The sequence below is a fragment of the Notamacropus eugenii genome, chromosome 3 (assembly GCF_028372415.1).
Source record: "Notamacropus eugenii isolate mMacEug1 chromosome 3, mMacEug1.pri_v2, whole genome shotgun sequence".
NCBI classification, from domain to species: Eukaryota; Metazoa; Chordata; class Mammalia; order Diprotodontia; family Macropodidae; genus Notamacropus; species Notamacropus eugenii.
In genome coordinates, this window is record NC_092874.1 from 213,568,037 (window position 1) to 213,588,606 (window position 20,570).

Consider the following 20,570-nt stretch of genomic DNA (forward strand, 5'->3'; position numbering starts at 1 on the left):
CCAAGAAATTAAACATCAGCTAAAGATGAAGACAGAGAGCAGTATGTCAGAGAAATAAAAGGGCACCACAAATCAGAAGGAAGCTGACGGCCCAGAACGGCTCATAGGACAAAGCTTGGTAATCATTAAAGAGTAGGAGATCACTCAGAAGCTGAAAGTCAACATACGGCAGTAATAAAGCTAGTTGTAAGAAACAGATAAATCAAATCAGAAACATGAGAACCTTGATATTGAGGCAAAACCTATTGCAGACAAGAAACTTCTACACCACTTTTGATATAGCAGGAATAAGGAATGAATGACTGACTTCCAAGAGCAAAATCAGCCCTGAACCTAAACTACAAAGGATATTGTGATATTCTCTGTATAAACAAGGATGAGCTCTTTTCTATTCTTAGCAACTTCTGACAATCTCTCTCTACAAAGTCCAATTTTAATAATCCAGTAATTTATAAGAGGCACAAATATAGTACCCACCTACAGGTGGCACTACCCTGAGTTTTGAATAAAACAAACTGAACAAGTACAGCTCTTGACCTTTAGGAATTTACAATATAAGAGAAATAATAGTATAAGTAGACATAACTGACATATAGGTAATTATGTAATAATGTAAACCCTCACTCCTCCTCCAAACATTCAATTAAAGTTTTACAAAGTAATTTTGTATCCTTTTCGGTCAATAAATCTCTTCATGGGGTTTGGGGTCAGAAGGATTAGGAAAAAGATGTGATAGCAAAGAAGGCTAATATTCAATCCTCAAATGGATGAGTGACACTAATTTTACATGGAGTTCCACACACTGTTGCACTTTATTAACCCACCAAAGAATTGCATTTATTTGTATAAATAAAGAGGACAGTAGACCTCTTCGGATATACCAAAATATGAATCCTAATTTTACTTTCAGGTATTAAGTTTAAAGCTTCTATTTTCAACTGCTCTCAAATTATGACTGTAAATTTGTTCTGATCCATATAAACTTGTTCCTGAAATGGCGAGTATGACCAATGATTCTTATTTTTCAGATATCATTACATAATATTGTAGGGAGTTTTTGAAAAGATTTTACTGCAGTGAATATCTGGGGCAATAAGGTAATCCAATAAGAGACACTGAGTAAAAATTATGCATCTTAGGGGGAGAAAGCTGGAGAAAGAATAGAGGCAGTGGGAAAAACACAGGAGTAGGAAAAATAAGAAGGGATGAACTCTTCTGGCATAAGTCCTATCCATTTCTTCTAATAAAGCCATGATATGGACTTCACCCTTCCCAATTCTCCATGCTGGAAGAACAAGTATAGAAAAGACTGGAGCCATAGTAGAAAGATTTAAGTGGATCTCTTCTCCAACTTCTAACCTCCACTTCACCCGATCCACCAATTATACCAACTAGGTGGGGAAACAGGCATACAGAAAGGCCCGTGATTTCATTGTTGTCAGGGCTCCTGCTGAGGAAAATGTCTCTAGCCAATGGAAATGTGTAAATATACTACAACTTATCATTTCAGAAATCTGTTTCAAACACCGAGATGTTAAATGACATAACTAGGGCCACACAGCCAGATTATGTTAGAGGTAGGAATTGAATTCAAGTCATCTTGAATCCAAGTCTTGCTCTCTATCCACTATACCATGCTGATATATGTGTGTATCTGTGCAAATATGCACAAGTATTTGTGTGTGTATATGTATATGAAAGTGTGTGTACTCACATGTGATTGTACATATATTTTCAAGTTTTAGCTCTGATCTTTCTGTTTTGCAGCTAGAGACTGAATGCACCAAATACCATACCCTCACCCTTCCCACAACAACTAGCATGTCCCTCCCATGCCAATCCCAAATGAGAATTCAGCTTCAACACTCACCTCTTCCTGGCTCTCCTTCATTTTGCTGTTTGTAGCAGGCACCAGCACGCACGGACTCTGGAGAAAGGTGGGCAGGTAGGAGTTAACACCAGCACCTCTCTGTGCTCTCAAAAAAGGCAAAAAGCCCAAGACAAGCAGCAAGGATCAAAGCAGCAAGCACTTTACAGCACGTATGTTTGCAGGTGACTGCCCTCATATCCCCCCAAATACTCCACAATGAACTGATTACATAACCTGTAACCCACCAAGTATATAAGGAAATGCTTCAGTTCTAAACCAGCAACAAGCCAGGGTCCACTACAATACACAATAGTACACTATGGTGGTGGCACAAATAACTATAGAGGATTACTACAGCCAGGTAAAGAATTCATCTATCCCCAAAGTGAAGACAGAAAATAATAATAAATATAACAAGGTAAAGCACTTCTTTGAGATCAAGGACTATGTCTTAAGTCACATTTGTAAACCTTATAGTACTTGACATATCTTAACATAATAGGCTCTCAATAAATGTATGATGAATGACTAAAAGCGTGAATGAATAAATGAATACTTTCAAGTACTAATACCACATTAATTGTCTCTTGGATATTTCTACCTACTTATCCTCACATCTATCTATCTAACATTTGTCTCTAAATCCGAGCCTCTTTCTACATGTCTATTTCTGGTGCTACTTCAAAAGCACTGATTATATTCACAACCTATCTAGACTCAAAGCCTTGGAATCATCTGATTCCTCTTTTTTTCACCTCTTCATTCAAATCAATTGATTCTGTCATTTCTACCTTTACAATCTCTCTAAAAGCTGTCCCCTCTTCTCTATTCACATTGTTATCCTCAGTATCACTTCTAGCTTAAACTAGCTTCTCACCAAGAGGCCTTTCAAACTGTCCCACACAAAAATGCCCAAATAATTTTCCTGATTCTTACATTCATGTTAATCCCTCGTTAAAAAAAAACATTCAATGGTCAACAAAATAAATTACTAATTCCTCTGCCAGTTATTTAAGTTCATCCACAATTGACTTCAACATACTTTTCCTACTCAGTTTCATATTACTCCCTTTCACACAGTCTAAATTCAATTTACCTCAATTAAAAAAAAAATATCTTCTATGTCAGAAACTATGATGGCCTTGGGGATAAAAATACAAAAGTGAAATGTACTCTGATCTCAAGAAGCCTGAATTCTACTAAAGAGACATGATATTTACAGGTAAACAAATCAAGAATATATGCAAAATAGACTGAGGGTGAGGGGATGGTTCACATTAACAACTGAGGAAATCAGGAGGGGTCTCTTAAAAGAGATGCACTTAAAATGAGCTTTTGTTTGCACGTCAGCCCCTCCAACAGAATGTGAACTCCTTGAGGAAGGTCTGTTTTTGCCTTTCTTTGTACACCCAGCACTTAGCACTGTTAGTGGCCCTAGTAAGCACTTAATAAGTGTTTGTTGCCCTCCACTGTTGAAGAGCATACCCCTCAGTTTCCAATTGCTTGCCATTTCAAAAAGAGCTGCTACAAAATATTTTTGTATGTATAGGACTGCTTCCTCTTCTTTTGATTTCTCTAAGGTGTAAGCCTAGTAGTGGTATTACTAACTCAAAGGGTATGCATAATTTAGTATCTTTTTGTGCACAGTCCCAAGTCGCTTCTAAGAATGGCTGTACCAATTTACACTCCACCAACAACTCATCAGTCAAGTCAACAAGCATTTGTTAAGCACAATAAATGCTAAGTATGTGGATACAAAGAAAGGCAACAACAATCCTAATAATCAAAGAGCACACATTCTGTTGGGGGAGACAACATGTAAACAACTATGTATAAACAAAATATAAATAGGTAATCTCAGAGGAAAAGCATTGAGAGAATCTGGAAAAGGCCTTGTATAGAAGGTGAGGTTTGAACAGAGATAGAAGTACACGGGGGACTGGGGGAAGCAAATGAAAAAGCATGGAGTCAGAAAATGACTAAGAGCAATGAAGCCAGTGTGACATCGATTTGCCCGTTTTTCCACAGGTCCTCTATCAATTTGTCATTTTCCATTTTTGTCAGTTTTGTCCACCTGACTGGATATGAGTTGAAACTTCAGAGTTGCTTTCATATGTATTTCATTTTTCTTTTAATACAGCTATAGCTAATTTGGATTTCTTGCCTTGAATGAGGGTGAATGATAGATGAAAGAAGAATAATGAGGTGATAAGATTATGTAGGTTGGCCTTGGCAAGGAGAAGAGCTACTTTTATCAAGTACAATGCATTTTCATCTCCATATTCTGTGTTATTTCTGTGAAATAAGAATAAGGGTGAATGACAGATGAAAGAAAAATAATGAGGTGATAAGATTATGTGGTTTGGCCTTGGCAAGGAAAAAACTACTTCTATCAACTACAATGAATTTTCATCTCCATATTCTGTGTTATTTCTGTCCATATCCTCCCAGAGATAATCCATGAAGAACCTATCCAATTGCTAGAGGCCTTCCACTAAGCTTCACAGGTAGCACTCAAAATGTCTGATGATTGTTTTGTGGGTTATAACCTGTTCCAGATCTTTCCCCATTGTACATGTGCTCAATAACATTGCCCTTTTTTTAACTTGCAATTTTTCCTTTGAGACTTTGAGTGTGGTATACTATGACACATAGCCATCAAGTTTCATAGGGAGTTTATTTATATTGAAAAAAGAAGACTTTGTTTCTGAGAGATACTTCAGGTCACTAAAAGTACTGTGCATTTTTCTAAAAGCAATATAGCCCACTCTCCTCACAAAGAGTTTATAAGGCATATATGGATCAAGTTTATGGGTTGTCCATTCAACATAACATAAATAAACATGCTTTTTATCCACTCGAGTTTTCCCACATGTATAGAATCATATAATTATAGATTTAGAGCTGGAAAAGAACTCAAAAGGCCATCCAGTCAAATGTGTTCATTTTACAGATGAACAAACTAGGACAGAAACCCAAGACTGGCGATTAACTCAAGACTAGAGGTAATGTGAGGCAGGACTTTAATATCAGATTCTCTGATTCCAAATTCAGTGCAACTTCCATTGTGCCAAATGATAACTAGGTGGGATGATTTCTAGGTTCTTTTTGATTGCCTCATTATAATAAATGATTACTATAGATCAATATACTTAAAAAATGATGAGAGTGATGAAATTCACTCTTTTATCCATTTCCAATTGTTTCGCATTAGCAGTTTGTTCTGAATAAGTCAAAATGGAGTTGCCTCAGTCACCATATTTTCTCATTTTGATCTTTATTCTAGGATGTATATATAAAAAGTTGAAAGCACATAAGTAGTTGGTTCAAAAAGAACTTTCCTTGATAACTAGCACTTTCTGTTCAAAGATAGTAAATTTAATTTCCAAATGTTATTAAGATTCCCATATCCAGAGTAATACAACTATTCCAGAAGATACAGGCATATTCAGGAAATATATTCATGAAACTTTCCTATAGCTTACAAACTTTTAGGTTCTTTTGTCCATTATTCTTGAAGCCAGGTTTTCCAGGATATTTTTTATTATTGCCACTGTTACTAACCTTAGCATTTAAATCATAGACTATTAAAGTATATGTTAATTTAACTTCTCTATTTTCTTCCTCTGCAACTGATTACAAAATCTGCAAAGGGACATCAGAAGTCAATGAGTCCAACCTCCTCATTTTACAAATGAGAAAGGCTAAATAACAGTAGAAAGGCTAAATAATTTGCCCAGAGTTACACATGTAAGAATTTTCTAGGTAGAAGAGCCCAGTCTACTGGACTCCAAGGACAGCATTCAACTCTCTATATTGGTATGTTATTCAGCATGGTAGGGTTCAGCAGACACAACAGTATCGATATCAGTTCAGAGTAAAGACATAAGTTACCTTGCAGCCTTCAGCACATATGTTCCCTCCATGTGCATATCTCTCCACATATTTTCCCCACAGATACACCTCTCTACTTGTAACCTCTGTGTTCATACTCAATGCTGTGGGGTCCATTTGAGGAAGGATGGTAGAAATGTTTTTTTATTATAATTTTTCACTATAAAAATTTCAATAACTGCCTATGTTTTTGAGTTAATTTTGTCATCTGACCAATAATTCAAAGATAAACACACCAGAGGGGCACTGTGCTCAAGTCTTAAGAAGAGACCCACAGAATAAATGGAAACTGGAATACACGTCCCCAAGTCAACCTATGTTCTAAGAGGAAAAGTAGCTTTGACGACAGAATAAAAATTAACACAGCTAATTTCTTTATTTCCCTTTCCAAAGTCATTTAATCATAACTTCTTCGCAATCCCTGTGGGCCCTACTTTTAAAAAACCAGAACACACAGACACACAGACACAGACACACAGACAGACACACACACACACACACCATTTCCTTATACAGAGCAGTAAAAAAAAAAAATTCTAAATGAAGCCACAAATCTCAGTTTGAAACTGCTTGTTTTTTTAAAAATGTGTTTAATAAATTCTACATGTTACTTTCAAAATTGCCCTGCTTGTCTGTGGTTTCTTCTATTCTTTTCTAGGAATTAAAAAAAAAAATGTTACAATAGATAGCTTTTTTTCCCTCAGCATTACTTCTGCTAAGTCCCCAATCTCCACAAAAAAAGGACACACTTTAAAAAGAGAGGGAAAACAAGCCAACTGTAACCAATAAGCATCATCAAGCAAAGAACATCTACACAGTGACCATGTCCAAAAATGTAAGCCTCTGTTGTGTCCACTACTTCTTTATTAGGAAACTGGTAACATACTTCATTGCAGGTCTTCTCAAGACATGGTCATTGCATTGATCTGAGTTCTTAAGTCTTTTAAAGTTGTTGCTCTTTACAATGTTGTTGGCCTTGTGTAAATTATTCTCTTGGTTCTCCTCATTTCACTCTGCATCGGTTCACATTATCAAGGATTGTCTGAAATTACCTTTTGGATCATTTTCATGATACAATAATGTTCCCTTACATTGATCCATAATTGTTCAGGCATTATCCAACTAGTCAATATAAAGAAGCCCTAGGATCCAAGGATCTTCTTTTGCCTCTTACCTTACTCGCCTCCCTCCACCTTTTAAGATGACGTCTGTTCTTTTTGTGACCATTCCTTTCCCAGTATTAGCCTCACTCATGTCTGTCTGTACATCCCATTCCATCTTGTTTATCTGCTGATTTTGATGAACTTCTACACCAAAATTATTTTAAGTATATTCAACTGCCCTTATTTGTTCATTTTAGATAAGAATTAGTTTTGTTAAATGCCTACTCCCCCTTTCGCTCCCTCTATGTTTGTATACTCTTCTCAAACATTTCAATCATGACAAATGGCTAATTCCACTCTTTTTCTTCCTCCTTTTAACTAGTGTATTCTTTTTACCCTCTTTTCTCTCTGCCCTTTCAAAACTCTCAGAACGTTAGTAATTTTCCCACTCAATCACCCAGGACTATTGCCTTTCTTACTGTCATTCTTAAGGGACACTTGTTCTCCTCATGATGATGATGATGATGATGATGATGTGTGTGTGTATGTGTGTGTGTGTGTGTGTGTGTGTGTGTGTGTGTGTGTGTGTGTATGTTTGCACTTGACAGTTTGGTAAAGTCTATGGACCCTTTCTCAGAAAAGTTTTAAAAAGCATATAATAAAATATATATGAATATAGGGGAAGACAAGTTATAATGAAATTTAAATGTCAAAAAACAAAAACAAGCCTATGGACTCCAAGTTAAGAATCTCAAACTTATTAGAATATTAGCACTACATCAACATATGCTTCTTTTTAATTCTCAAATAAATTTACCTTTCTAGGTCTCTCCGGACTCCTGGTTTATATGTCAAAGATCCTACTCATCTTTGGTCTTTCATCAAAAATACTTCAAAATCCTGTACTATAAATTACAGGTTCATTTTTTTCCCTTGTAAGATTATATTCAATTATAAAGGTTAAGTTATCCTGAGTTTTAAGCCTGTCCTTTATCTTATCAAACACTGTGATCCGTGATTTCATTAAGTAGCTAGGTGGTACAGTGATCAGTGCCAAGTAGACTTTGAGTCAAAAGTTTTGAGTCAAATCTAGCCGCAAACACTTGTTTGAATGTGTGACCAAATTACTTAACTATTGTATACTTCAGTTTCCTCAACTGTAAAATGGACATCATAAAAGCAATTAGCTTTTAGAGTTGCTTTGCAGACCTTACAGTACTACGTACATGCTGCTACCATCATCGTCATCATCATCATCATTATCACTATTGTCAGGGCCACTAAGTCTTATGGAATCCTGGTTATAGTTCTTTAGTACCTAACTTCTTTCTGGATAGCTACAGCATTTTTTTTTATATTAACATGGGAGTTCTGGATTGTGTCCAGAATTTTTTTTCCTAATTATGGTTTTCAGGGATTACAGATTGTTGAATTCTCTCCTTACCCTTCTTCAAGTCAGTTATTTTGAGATATATTCTTCTATTCCATTTTCTTCTATTTTTGAATGTTTTTATTTTGTTCTGATATTTCTTAACAATGATCTTAATAAGAGATAATAATATTAATAATTAATAGTTAATAATAATGTTTTACAGCATTTGAGGCACTTTATATATGTTATCTCATTTGATCAGGACAACAATTCTGTGAAGTATAAGTGTTATTACTCTCCCCATATTACTGATGAGGAAACAGAGGCTGAAAGCGGTTACCAAAATAAGTGTCTGAGGCAAAATATGAACTGAGGTCTTCCTGACTCTAAGATCCATACTAGATATCCACTGTGCTACTTAGCTACTGTATGAATTCTGCTTTGTCAATTCTACTTTTCAGAGTCCAATTTCTGGGTAAGGCCTATCACTTTTTATTCTCATTCCAATTCTTTCCTCCAGAGTCTTATTTCTATTTTTTCTGGCTTCATTTCTTCTAGGTATTCATGTTGTCTTTGGGGAAAATCCGGTCTTTCTCTTTGATTCTCTGCTTTTAATTGTTTTTACATTACCTTCTTCTTTGGGGGGGAGGGGAATCTTTAGAGTCATAAAATTAGTATTTTCTTTGTCTTACTCATGTGTCTGTCCAGTCTTAGTCAATGCACTGGGGCTTTGAGCTGGGGCCAGACTCCAATATCTTGCTGAATTTTGGGGTAGGATGATCAGCCCTGCTTGGTCTCACCCTTAGACTCCTGGATTTTTCTGCTGACATCTACATTCTGTGGTTAGGCTCCCCTGGATCTTTGATTTTCAGTGCTCTTGATCTTCTCTGGCATCTCAGAGAAGTAGGGACCTCAGCGTTGGCAACACCATGCTGCTTGACATTGTACTGCTTGTTGCCCATTGTGCTTCCCAGGACTATTGAAGATTTCCAATCTGGGGTTTTCTGATGACCCTGGGACTTTCTGAGGGGAGTTCTCCATTCTTCCTGCTTCTGAATTCAGGGTACATATCCCAACTCTGGTCATGCTGGCACTAGGTGTGCTGAAGGGGACCCTTTTCTACTGGCTGTGGGATTCTGGATGACTTTTGTGTGCAGGTCTGGAGTAAAAGAAGTCACTTAACATTAGTTTCTTATTAAATTTCTTGATCATTATTTTGTCCAATGTGAACTTCAAGAATTTGTGGGACAAAGTGTCTAAGAGCTGGATAGCATCTTTCTATTCAGATAGCCATCTTGGCAAGAAATAGTATATTATGGAATCTGCAATTAAAGCCTTTCTAACATTCAAGAACCTTTCAGAATTCACACCCAAATGACATAGTCTTCAATAACCATAGGTAACTTTCATGTTATAATGAAGCACCAGAATAGTATGCTGTGGATTCAAAGGAGAAAATAAGTAAAGGAAGGATCAGAAAGAGAGAGAATATAAGTATTTATATTAGGCAGTAAAGCTGTGAGCAAAAAGAAAACTATATAATTGTAAGATAAGAATATCTGGTTATTTCACGTATGAGCAAAATAAAAATCCCTGGGTTCCACAGTTGATAAAAGTTTTATGGATTTTAGTTTTCTAGCGTATAAAATAGGAGATTTGAAGTAGGTGGGCCAAGTTCTATTCGGGCTATATCTATATGATTGTAGGAGACTATAAAATAAATTGTAATTTAAGGATTATCACTTACAGTATGAATTATGCTGGTCCTATCTGATACCTAGCATGGGAAAATGTAACACTTATAAGATTAGCAAATAAAACCAGAAGAAAAAAAGATATATGCTCCAAAATATCTATAGCAGCACTTCCTGATCTATGTGTTAAAAAAAAAAACAAAACAAGGCAGTGGCCAAGAGATGACAGAAAGGCTAAAAAAATTATATGAATGTAATGCAATACTGAGTCATAAAAACAATGAATATAAAAGATCTTGAAATATAAGAAGATATACATGAGATAGGGTAAAAAGGACCAGGTAAAAATATATACAATGATTTTTAACAAAATCAACTCCCAAAATTAACTCAACACTGTAATTATAATGACCTAATACATAAATATACCTTCCTTCTCTCTCTGTAGATATAAGACTGACTAAAGGTGTAGAATATTGCACATACTATCAAATTTAATCAATATGTTCATTGGTTTAATTATATTGCAATTTTTCTTTCATTTTATACATTGTTGTGAAAGATGACTTATTAAATAGAGAATGGGGTAGTGATATATCAATAAATCAAGGTAATGGAAAAATAACATGTTAATTTTTGTAAAAAAAACTTTTTTAAATAAAGAAAATAAGGCTTGGAAGGAGATTTAAAGAGAAGAATTTTTCAAGAACAAGAATGTGGAACAATTTTTTAAAAATACACAAAAGATCTTATAAAAGAAGATATTGAAGGTTTTCCTTATCTAATAAACGGATAAATTAGTTGAAGATGCATAATTGTTTTTATAAATGCTATGTAGTCAGTTACTAAGAGAGTAGGACCTCAAATTGCATATTTAAAAAAAATCCTAGTGGAAGAAATTATAAGGGCATGCTTATAAAAATAAGGTTTCTGATCTATGAAGATACTTGTTTTTCTAAGAATTTGGCATGTTATTTGAATCCTTAAACATTCATAATGCTTCAAGATTCAAAAGTCTTTAACAACAAGAAATAAAATTCCTTCCATTACATTTAACATACATATTGCTACAAGGAATTAAGTATTTCTTGTTAGGCTAGGCTCCAACAGCAGCATCCTCTTAGTTCAGTTTGATGATGGCATTCAAAAGACAACAATAAGGATACAATGGCAGTAATATGGTTCCCCTCATCTCATCATCATCATCAAGAAATCCATTTGGTCAGTGAGCCATCAGGGTATGCCAACTTGCATGGTGTCAGGCACCCAAGAAGTCTGGGAGGCCCAGACTACACATGATTGGGAATTTTCATGTCTCTCAACCAAGAAACTGCATTAGAGAATCTGGGGCCAAAGGAAGTTGCATCAAGAAAATGCTAGCCCTATCACAATACTACTCTAGTTCATTACAAATATAGCTGTGTTGCCAGTCAGTGGATCATTTATGAATTAACAAACATGTATGAAACCTCAACTGAGGTTCTCAACTGAGAGTTCTTATGAAATTTATGGAATTTAATCATCCCAACACCATCCTGATGACAGCTAGATCTCAAATGAAAGACATAGCCTACTGCCAATGCTGAAAAGTCTCTCTATTGTAACAGAACCTGACAGTTGGGGCTTTGATGGCACAGAATTCAAGACCTGTAGTTTATGAAGTAACATAATTTAGCATTTTAATGGGTTCACTACATGAATAGAAATATAAAATACATTTAAAATGATCAGTTTGTTGGAAGCACTTTGATCATCATTTTCTAATGAAAAACATGATCAGAAAAAGTAGGTAGCAAATTTAGGCCATCTATGCATGTACTGGATTTAAAAGTCAAATATGACGGTTGTACACAACTATTTTTACTTTTATTCCTTTTAGTATATTTTAATGGCTAAACTTGCTGGAAATGACTACTAGATCATTTCTCCTATTGGTGAGTTCTTCCTGGGCATTCTATTTTGGTTTTATTTATTAGTTCAACAGTATTCTTAATTTCAATTTTACTAATCTGTCCTTTGGTTTTCTGTATTTCTAATTTGGTATTTACTTGGGGATTCTCAATTTTTTCTTCTTCAAGCTTTTTCAGCTGCATGCCCAAATCATTGATCTGCTCTTTCTCTATTTTATTCATGTAGGCATTCAAAGATATAAAACTTCCCCTAAGGACAGCTTTCGCAGTATCCCATAAGGTTTGGTAGGTTGTCTCATTATTATCATTCTCTTGAATGAAGTTGTTGAGTGTTTCTATAATTTGTTGTTTAACCCACTCATTCTTTAGGATTAGATTGTTTAGTTTCCAATTAGTTTTTGGTTCATATTTCTATGGCCTTTGATTATGTATATTTTATTGCATCATGATCTGAGAAGGATGCATGGACTTCTGCACTGGATTCTGAGGTTTTCATGGCCTAATACATGCTCAGTTTTTGTATATGTGCCATGTACTGCTGAGAAAAAGGTATATTGCTTTTTTCCCCATTCAATTTTCTTCAGAGATCTATCATACCTACCTTATCCAGAGTTTTATTCACCTCCTTAACTTCTTTCTTGTTTATTTTGAGGTTAGATTTATCAAGTTCAGAGAGAGCGACACTGAGGTCCCCCACTAGTATAGTTTTGCTGCCTGTTTCTTCTAGTCATTCCTTTAACTTCTCCTCTAAGAATGTGGATGCTATACCCCTTGGAGAATATATGTTTAGTAATGATATTGCTTCATTATCTATGGTGCCTTTTATCAGGATATAGTTTCCTTCCTTATCTCTTTTGATTAGATCTATTTCTGCTTTTGCTTTGTCTGAGATTAGGATTGCTACCCCTGTTTTTTTTTTTACATCAGTTGAAGCACAATATATTCTGCTCCAACCTTTTACCTTTACCCTGTGTGTACGGCATTCTATTTTGGGAAGGAGACCAAGCCAGTCAGCCTTCATTATTATCCTCATTCACCTGGTAACTTTCCAGATTTCAACACAGTGCCCCTGTGAATATGCCTCCTTCCTGGCTCTCATGCTTTCTTAACTTCAGTTCCCCTTTTCGGTTTACGTTCCCTTGTTAAAATGTAATTTCCTTAAGGACAAGAGATTGTTGTTCTTTCTGGTTGTACTTGCATCCCCAGAACTAAACACGGTGCTTGTTTATAAATGTTTTTGTCTTGCTTTTCCCTTTTCTCACTAACTGTTAAAAATAGACCACTCCAATATCTTTTTTTCTACATTATGCCACACTGCTGTCATTTAAATAATATATAATAAAAGTGAATTGACTAAATCCATCTTTACACATATATAACACACATATACCTATAATACCTATGCAATAATACGTATATAGACATGTACATATGCTCTAGCTATGAACCCAGCTACATTATTAGAACCTAAAAATCATTTTTCTAGTATAAGAAAGAGAACCAATGAGAATTATTTATGAAAAATATATCCAGGAGATAAATTTACTTTCTTGATTAAAGAATTCCATTTTCAAAGTGAAATAATTAAGTGAAAACCAATTTAAAATTATATTTAAATTTAAATTATATTTAAATATTTAAATTTCCATTTAATCACTTTCAATTTACTTAATTACTTGTAAGTTCCTTAATATGTTTCAAGGAAAACAGATAAATAGTACTAAAGCTCCTAAAAAGGAAATCTCTTATTTTTGCTTTCTCTATGTTTATCTCCAAGAAGTACAGGGGTTTGTGGTCATTGACTATGTCAAGTAGAATGAAAATAATTAAATGAAAATCTGATCTCTTTGGCGAATGACTGTCATGATTTATATGAAAAGAAAAAACAAGTTTAACCTTTCTATATATCACCATAAGTTACTTTGTAGCATTATAAATAACTGTGACACAACTATTTTAACCATCCTATAAAGAGCTATATTTTCTTCGCTATCAGAAAAAAAGGAGATATCAGTTTTTATATTCAGTATCACAAAGACTTCTAGGAGAGCTAAGAGGTGGTGTTTTTTTTTTAACCTCTTCTGACAACCCAAATCATTACTATGTTACATTTTTGTATTCTAAGATATTGAACACCTCAAGATTCAAGTATTAGAAACAACAGTTTGGAAAGAAAGACTTTGAAAACATCAGACTCTTAAATCATCTTATAAAATAGTTAACACAACACAAATCATTAAGAATCAATCTCCCATCTTTTCCCCTCCCTACCAACCTTCTTTTCCTCCATATCTTATTAGCTCAGTCCGGAAATACTGAGCTGAGATTATTACACCTGGGCTATTCATAAACATGAGAACTTTGACCTGCTCTGGTTCTGATAAGGGCTGGTTCTCACTCAGGGCTCAACATATTAAAATTAGAGCTGAGTGCAGACACCTGATCACATAGTCCATTGTGACTCAGAACTCCTGAGCTAAAGAGATCTACCAGCTTCAGCCTGTAGGAATTGAGATTAAAGGCATATACCACTATACTCCACTCTATTGACTCAAAGTATGTGCACACCACATTATACCTCTGTGTTCCTGACTGCTCCTTAGAAAAACAATATTCATATGGGAAGCACTCTAATCCATAAATATTTGTTAAATGGATGAAGCAATGAATGGATCAATCCAGTATAAAGCATACAGGGAAATTTGAGGCTGTCTTTCCTCATCATCATCAGTCAGCAGAAAAAGATGTTTAAAATAAAACATTTATCCTTTGAATCACAAAGTAAACTGAGAACAAAAAGAGGAACAAAACAAAAAAGGAATGAAAAAGAACAACTTAAACACACAAGCAAATCAGAGAAGATAATGCCATATATCACTCCTGAAAGTATTCCGTACCACTTCGCTACTTTAAGTGTCAGAATTTCTTAAAATGTCACATACCCATAAATTAAATCTGAGTTGCTGTTTTTAAGCAGTTCAAAGTCAATATAAATGAGCTATACCAGGCGATTGCAAGATTAATAATAGAGAAATAACTGGAAAAATATATCAGTTTTCTTACTTTAGTGATTTGGGAATGATAGAAATAAACAGACACTAAAATGTATTAACATGAGAGGATTAAGGAAGAACTTAAAAATAAATGCGACACCATTTTGGTTTATCTGCAAGACCATGCCAAAGACACACAGTATGTTACGTTTGAGAGAAAAATTAACACAAAAACCTAAACACATACTTCTATGCTGAGACTGGTGGAAAGAATAAGCTTTACTCCGTTCTGGAGAGTAACTTCGACTGCTGACACTGGAGCCAGATCTGCTGTGTGGAGAATCTTTTCGATTTACAGGAGATTCCCGGAAGAATGGATTGTCCCTTTTATGAGGAGAGCGTTCTCTCACGTAATGGGAAGAGTAGAAACCTTTTCTTCTAAAGCCATCTCTAGTGTCCCTTTGAAGAAAATAAAATAAAATTCACTATGCTTCTTAAAAAATACAAACCAAAATAAAAAAGACAATGATTACTATATAACTAAGCACTTCACATAACAGTTATAAGGCCTATTAGTCCACTTTCATGTAAGTTTTGGTGCCCCCATAAAATCCAATTGTGAGACTGGAAAATGTTATAGTACCTTATCACTACTGTTTCATAATGTGGAATGAACAAATCTTGAAAAGATAACTACTACCTTCTAAACAAATATTAAAGAATCCAATAGCTAGAAGAAAAAGGTTAGAAGACTATATATCTAGAGGAGGAAGTAACTTCAAAAACCATCTAATTCAATTCTCTACATGTTATAGATGAGGTAACTGATGACTAGGAACTTAGAATGATTTGTCCTAGGTGAAAAAGGAAAGTAGTTCTTTAACCTGCTCCCCTACACTCTAACCCTCATGTAAAAACTTTCCTAGAACCATTAAACACAAAAGAGTACCTATCCTACTCCTTTTTGGTCACTTTAATGACACCAGGAAATTTCTCATAAGGTCCATGCCAAATCATTCGTTCACCAGAACAAAGAAAAACGAGGAAATAAAATAGATCAACAAGGCTAATGCACTGAGCGGTACATGCAAAATTTCAGAGAAGGTCAGACTTCTCACCTTCTGGGGAAAAATGCATTTTGCTCCCTTGTTTTCTACCACCCAAAATGATCACTGATATTCATCTGAGTTCATGTTCCTTTCAGTGTGTTTTTTAATTACTTTACTATAGGCATTATGTATTTAAGGTTCTTGGATCTGTTTACTTTGTTGTATACTATTCATATTTCTCTCTTGAGCTGCAATTGTTTTTCTTTACCTTCATATATCAGATTTTGTTCTGGCCCTTTCCCAAAAAATTGGTATACATAAAGTTTCCACTTCTTTGCTACTACAAAAAAGCTATATGATAACGTTCTTCCTGCTAACCAGTTTTGGTTAAATGCCCAATTATTTAAGTATCCCTTTAAAAAAATATTTTATAGGTGTATTTATGCAATTCCTAAATGTGTTTTGGTAGATTAACTCTCAAATGCATCATGAATTTTGTAGTTATTTTAAATGAAATTTCTTTCGTATTTTCTTTTCTTGGTTTTTATTAGCATATACAGATATTGGTGTGTATAAAAATGCTTGAGATTTCTATGGATTTATTTTGTACCTTACTAATTTACTTATGTTTTTAATCATTTCTATTACACTTGACTTTCAGGAGCCAACATGGCAGAGTAAGCAGTAAATCAATGTCACTTTCCCATATTGACCTCTGGGGGAAAAAAAAACAGAAAACAGCACCCCAAGAAAAGTCATGGAAGAGTAGAGGCTGCAAAAAGATTGGGTGGAGTAGTCTTTTAGCCCTGAAAACTTGGAGGATCCTTTTCACTCAGCTAAAAGGGGACCACAATCTAGGACAGACAGTATCACAGCAAGCCAGCAGCAAATCCTACCTCAGTAAACCAGCAGGAGATCCTGAGCTCAAGGGTGGTGGAGTAGGCAAATGCCAACACCAGGACCCCCCATGTGCCTTAGCAGAGCCAAGGGAACTGGCAGACTCCTGCTTGGAGAACCACTATGTTTTAGCTAAGCCCTGAGCAGGCAGGCAACCCCTAGCAGCCAAACATCGTGGGCTTCAGCATATACCAAGGTGGGCAGGCATCTTCCATCTGCTGGACCTCACCATGCTCTGGTGGAGCCCTGGGTAGGCAGGCATCCTCTAGCAGTAGAACCTCATCGTGCTCCAGTGCAACCCCAGGGAAATGCAGAAAAACCCTACCTGGCCTCAGCACACACCAGACACCACCACTAAGACCCCAGTTCAGCACCAAGTAAGCAACCAGACCCCCATATCCTCTAGCTGCCAGCACCCGAGGTTCAAGAACACTGTCAGTGACCAGGACCCTGGCCCCCAGCAGAAGCAGCTTAGGACAGTACTCCCTGTACTCCAGTAGGAGAGCTCAACTTAAAAGCCAGGAAACAGGGAAAGAATGTGAGCAAAAAGACAGTTTCTATGAGCACACAAACTCAGAAGAGGACAACACTGTCAATATACCCACATTTAAAATCTGAAAGGGGAATGAATATGAATTGGTCTCAAACCCAAAAAGCCTTCCTGGAAGAAGTCAAGAAGGATTTTAAAGTCAAATAAGAGATGTAGGAGAAAAAATGGGAAAAGAAATGAGAAGCAGGCAAGAGAGAATCAATAACTTGGAAATGGAAACAAAATCAACTGATGAAAATAATTCCTTAGAAAACAAATTGGCCAAATGGATAAAGAGATACAAAAATTCACTAAGGAGAAGAACCCTGTAAGAAGGAGAATCAGCCAAAGGGAAACTGAAGAAAACAATTAATTAAAAATTAGAATTGGGCAAGTAGAAGCTAATGACTATGAGACATCAAGAATCAGTTGATAAAAATCAAAGGAATGAAAAAATAGAAGAAAATGTAAAATACCACAACAGAAAAACAACTGACCTGGAAAATAGATTGAAGTGAGATAATTTATGAATTATTGGTTTACCTTAAAGCCATGATCAAAAAAAAAAACCTGGACAGCATCTTTCAAGAAATTATCAAGGAAAACTGTGAACCAAAGGGTAAAAGTCATCAAAAAAAAATCCATGGATCACCTCCTGAAAGAGATCAAGAAATGAAAACCCCAAGGAATATTGTAGCCAAATTCCAGAATTATCAGGTCAAGGAGAAATACTGTAAGCAGCCAGAAGGAAGCAATTCTAGCATTATGGAACCACAGTCAGGATTGCACTAGACCTAGCAGCTTCTATATTAAAGGATCTGAGCAGGACTTAGAATATGATATTCTGGAAGGCAAAGGAGTTTAGATTGTAACCAACAATCAACAACCCAGCAAAATGGAGCATAATGGACTTCCAGGGGGCTGAGAAAAGATGGCAGAGTAGAAGCAAGGACCTGCTCGAGCTCTCCCCACAAAACCCTTAAAATACCCGTAAAAAATGACTCCCGACAAATTCCAGTGCAGTAGAAACCACAAAATCACAGAGTGAAATAGATTTCCAGTCCAAGACAACTAGGAAAGCTGACAGGAAGGGTATATAGCACCACGCTCTGAGAGAAACACAGCTCAGCATGGGTCATGTTGGCACAAACCAGACTAGGGTAGTCTTCAGGGAGCTGAACCAAGGGCAGCTGCTGAAGTTTCCAGATTTCTCAACCCACAAATGCCAAAGACAGCTTCAAAGGTCAGTTAGAAAGGTCTCTCACCTGGGTGAGAGGGGAACATGGTCCTGGCCCAGGCCCTGCCCAGGAGCAGTGGAAGCCATTGCAGCAACAGTGGCTGCTTCGGGAGCTCCTACATCTACAGATGGTGGGGGAATCAAGAGACTGATCTGGGTCTCAGTCCTGATTGGTGGTCCTGGGGTGAGGAAGAGTGCTGGCGTGAAGCTGGTGGTGACTGTGGAGAGGGAATCCTACTCCCAGTTCTAAGGCCAAAAAGAGTGCTTATGGTTTCTCAAGGACCAGAGTACAGGCCAGGAGAACAGTAAACACCTCTCCCTTCATTATGCCACTTTGGAGAAATTGAGAACTTACAGGGCCCTAGAGATATCTTGGAAAACAGATTCACAAAACCTCTTAAGTCTAGGGTATTATACCCTCCACTTGACAAAGGACTCAAAAGTCAAGTCATTGGCTGTGAAAATGCCCAAAAAGGGGAAAAAAATAAGACTATAGAAGGTTACTTTCGTGGTGAAAAGGTATTTTCTTTCATTCTTTCAGATTAATAACAGCACCAGCACCCCATCCACATCTATCTCATCTAATCACAGGTTCAGCCACCAGCAGTGTTAACTCTTTCCCCTTAGTGTTGTGATTGAGTATACTGAAAAAACCTACATACCAATTTAATAAAGTACTTTTCACTGAGGTAAAATTAAAATTCAATCAGATTTACACCAGCTTTCCCTTAAAGCTTCCTTAAAAATAAATAAAACAGCCTTACTTATAATTGAAGGAAAACCTCCTGAAGTAGAGGTTATGCTTTTCAGGAAGGCCACGTGTCTTCGTGGCTTAGCACTAAGGTGTGGAAATGTCTTGTCTAAAGTCAGGCATATGTTCCCTCAAAGTGATGTCAAGAGTACTCTAGTAATGAGATCACTGGGCTAAGACCCTACCCATCTAATGACTGGACTGCAGGGTCCTCTAGGGAAGTTCCTCCCCCTGTTGTGAGCCACTGAAATGAGCACCACCTCAACCAGTTTGATCTACTTAATGACAAAAATGATTTAATTATTCTTTCAAAGGCAAAGGCAAAAATTCAAAGGCAAAAATCCATTTTAACTCCAGTAAAAGCAAGTTCATCCAGCTACTGCCTAAAAAAGAGAAACTAATAGGTTCACTACGGAATCTCACTAAGCAGCACTATTTAACAAAGTAAAAGTAAATAGAGAAAAAACATTGGTCTATGTCTTAAAAATTAACATTATGACTATATAATTTTTATATAAGTCAAATCTGAGTGCTCCAGAACTTATAAATCCAGACACAAATGGCCCTCTTAGCCCAATTGGGGGCTTTTTCTTAAGAGAAAGGGAAAAGAATTTAAGGATAAATCAAGGCAGACTAATCTGCAGCTAGGAGAGACTTACTTCAGGTTGAGGGAATTTGGATGCAGACCCTGAGGGGAATCCCACCTCCCAGGGCCAGTGGTCACTAGAGAGCCAACAATCAAAATTTGTAATATATGTGTCGTTCTTATTAGATCCCTTGTGGGAGCCAGCAAAATGATGTGAGGGTTCTAGGCCTCACCATCCCATCTGAGGTAATCAAAATTCTACCTAAAATAATTTCCTGTAACTCCCTTGGCTTCTCCTCTAAGAATTTGAATGCTACTACCTTTAGTAACAAAGTTGTTTCCTTGTCTTCCTTTTAGCAGGATATAGTTTCCTTCCTTATCTCTTTTGATTAGATCTATTTCTGCTTTTGCTTTGTCTGAGATTAGAATTGCTACCCCAGCTTTTCTTACATCAGCTGATGAACAATATATTCTGCTCCAATCTTTTAACTTAACCCTGTGTATCTTTCCTTTCAAATGTGTTTCTTGTAAACAACATACTGCTGGATTATAGTTTTTAATCCATTCTGCTATCCATCTCCCTTTTATGGGAGAATTCATTCCATTCCAATTCACAACTATGATTACTATCTGTGTCTTTCCCTCCATCCTCTTTCCCCTTGTTTATACTTTTAATTCTCCCTTC

The 20,570-nt window shown here is 36.1% G+C and overlaps 1 protein-coding gene across 4 annotated transcripts in view; it reads right to left on the bottom strand.

The window, feature by feature from the left end:
• Positions 1–20,570, bottom strand: part of PPHLN1 (periphilin 1) — a 136,740-nt gene that overhangs the window by 56,453 nt on the left and 59,717 nt on the right. For 2 of the 4 annotated variants that reach the window (XM_072654318.1, XM_072654316.1), the window contains 2 exons: positions 15,084–15,295; positions 1,871–1,927 (listed from right to left, as the gene is read on the bottom strand). In XM_072654318.1, coding sequence (XP_072510419.1) covers positions 1,871–1,927; positions 15,084–15,295 — 269 coding nt within the window. The remainder of the gene's footprint in view (positions 1–1,870; positions 1,928–15,083; positions 15,296–20,570) is intronic. The other 2 variants (XM_072654319.1, XM_072654317.1) reach the window with 1 other exon arrangement.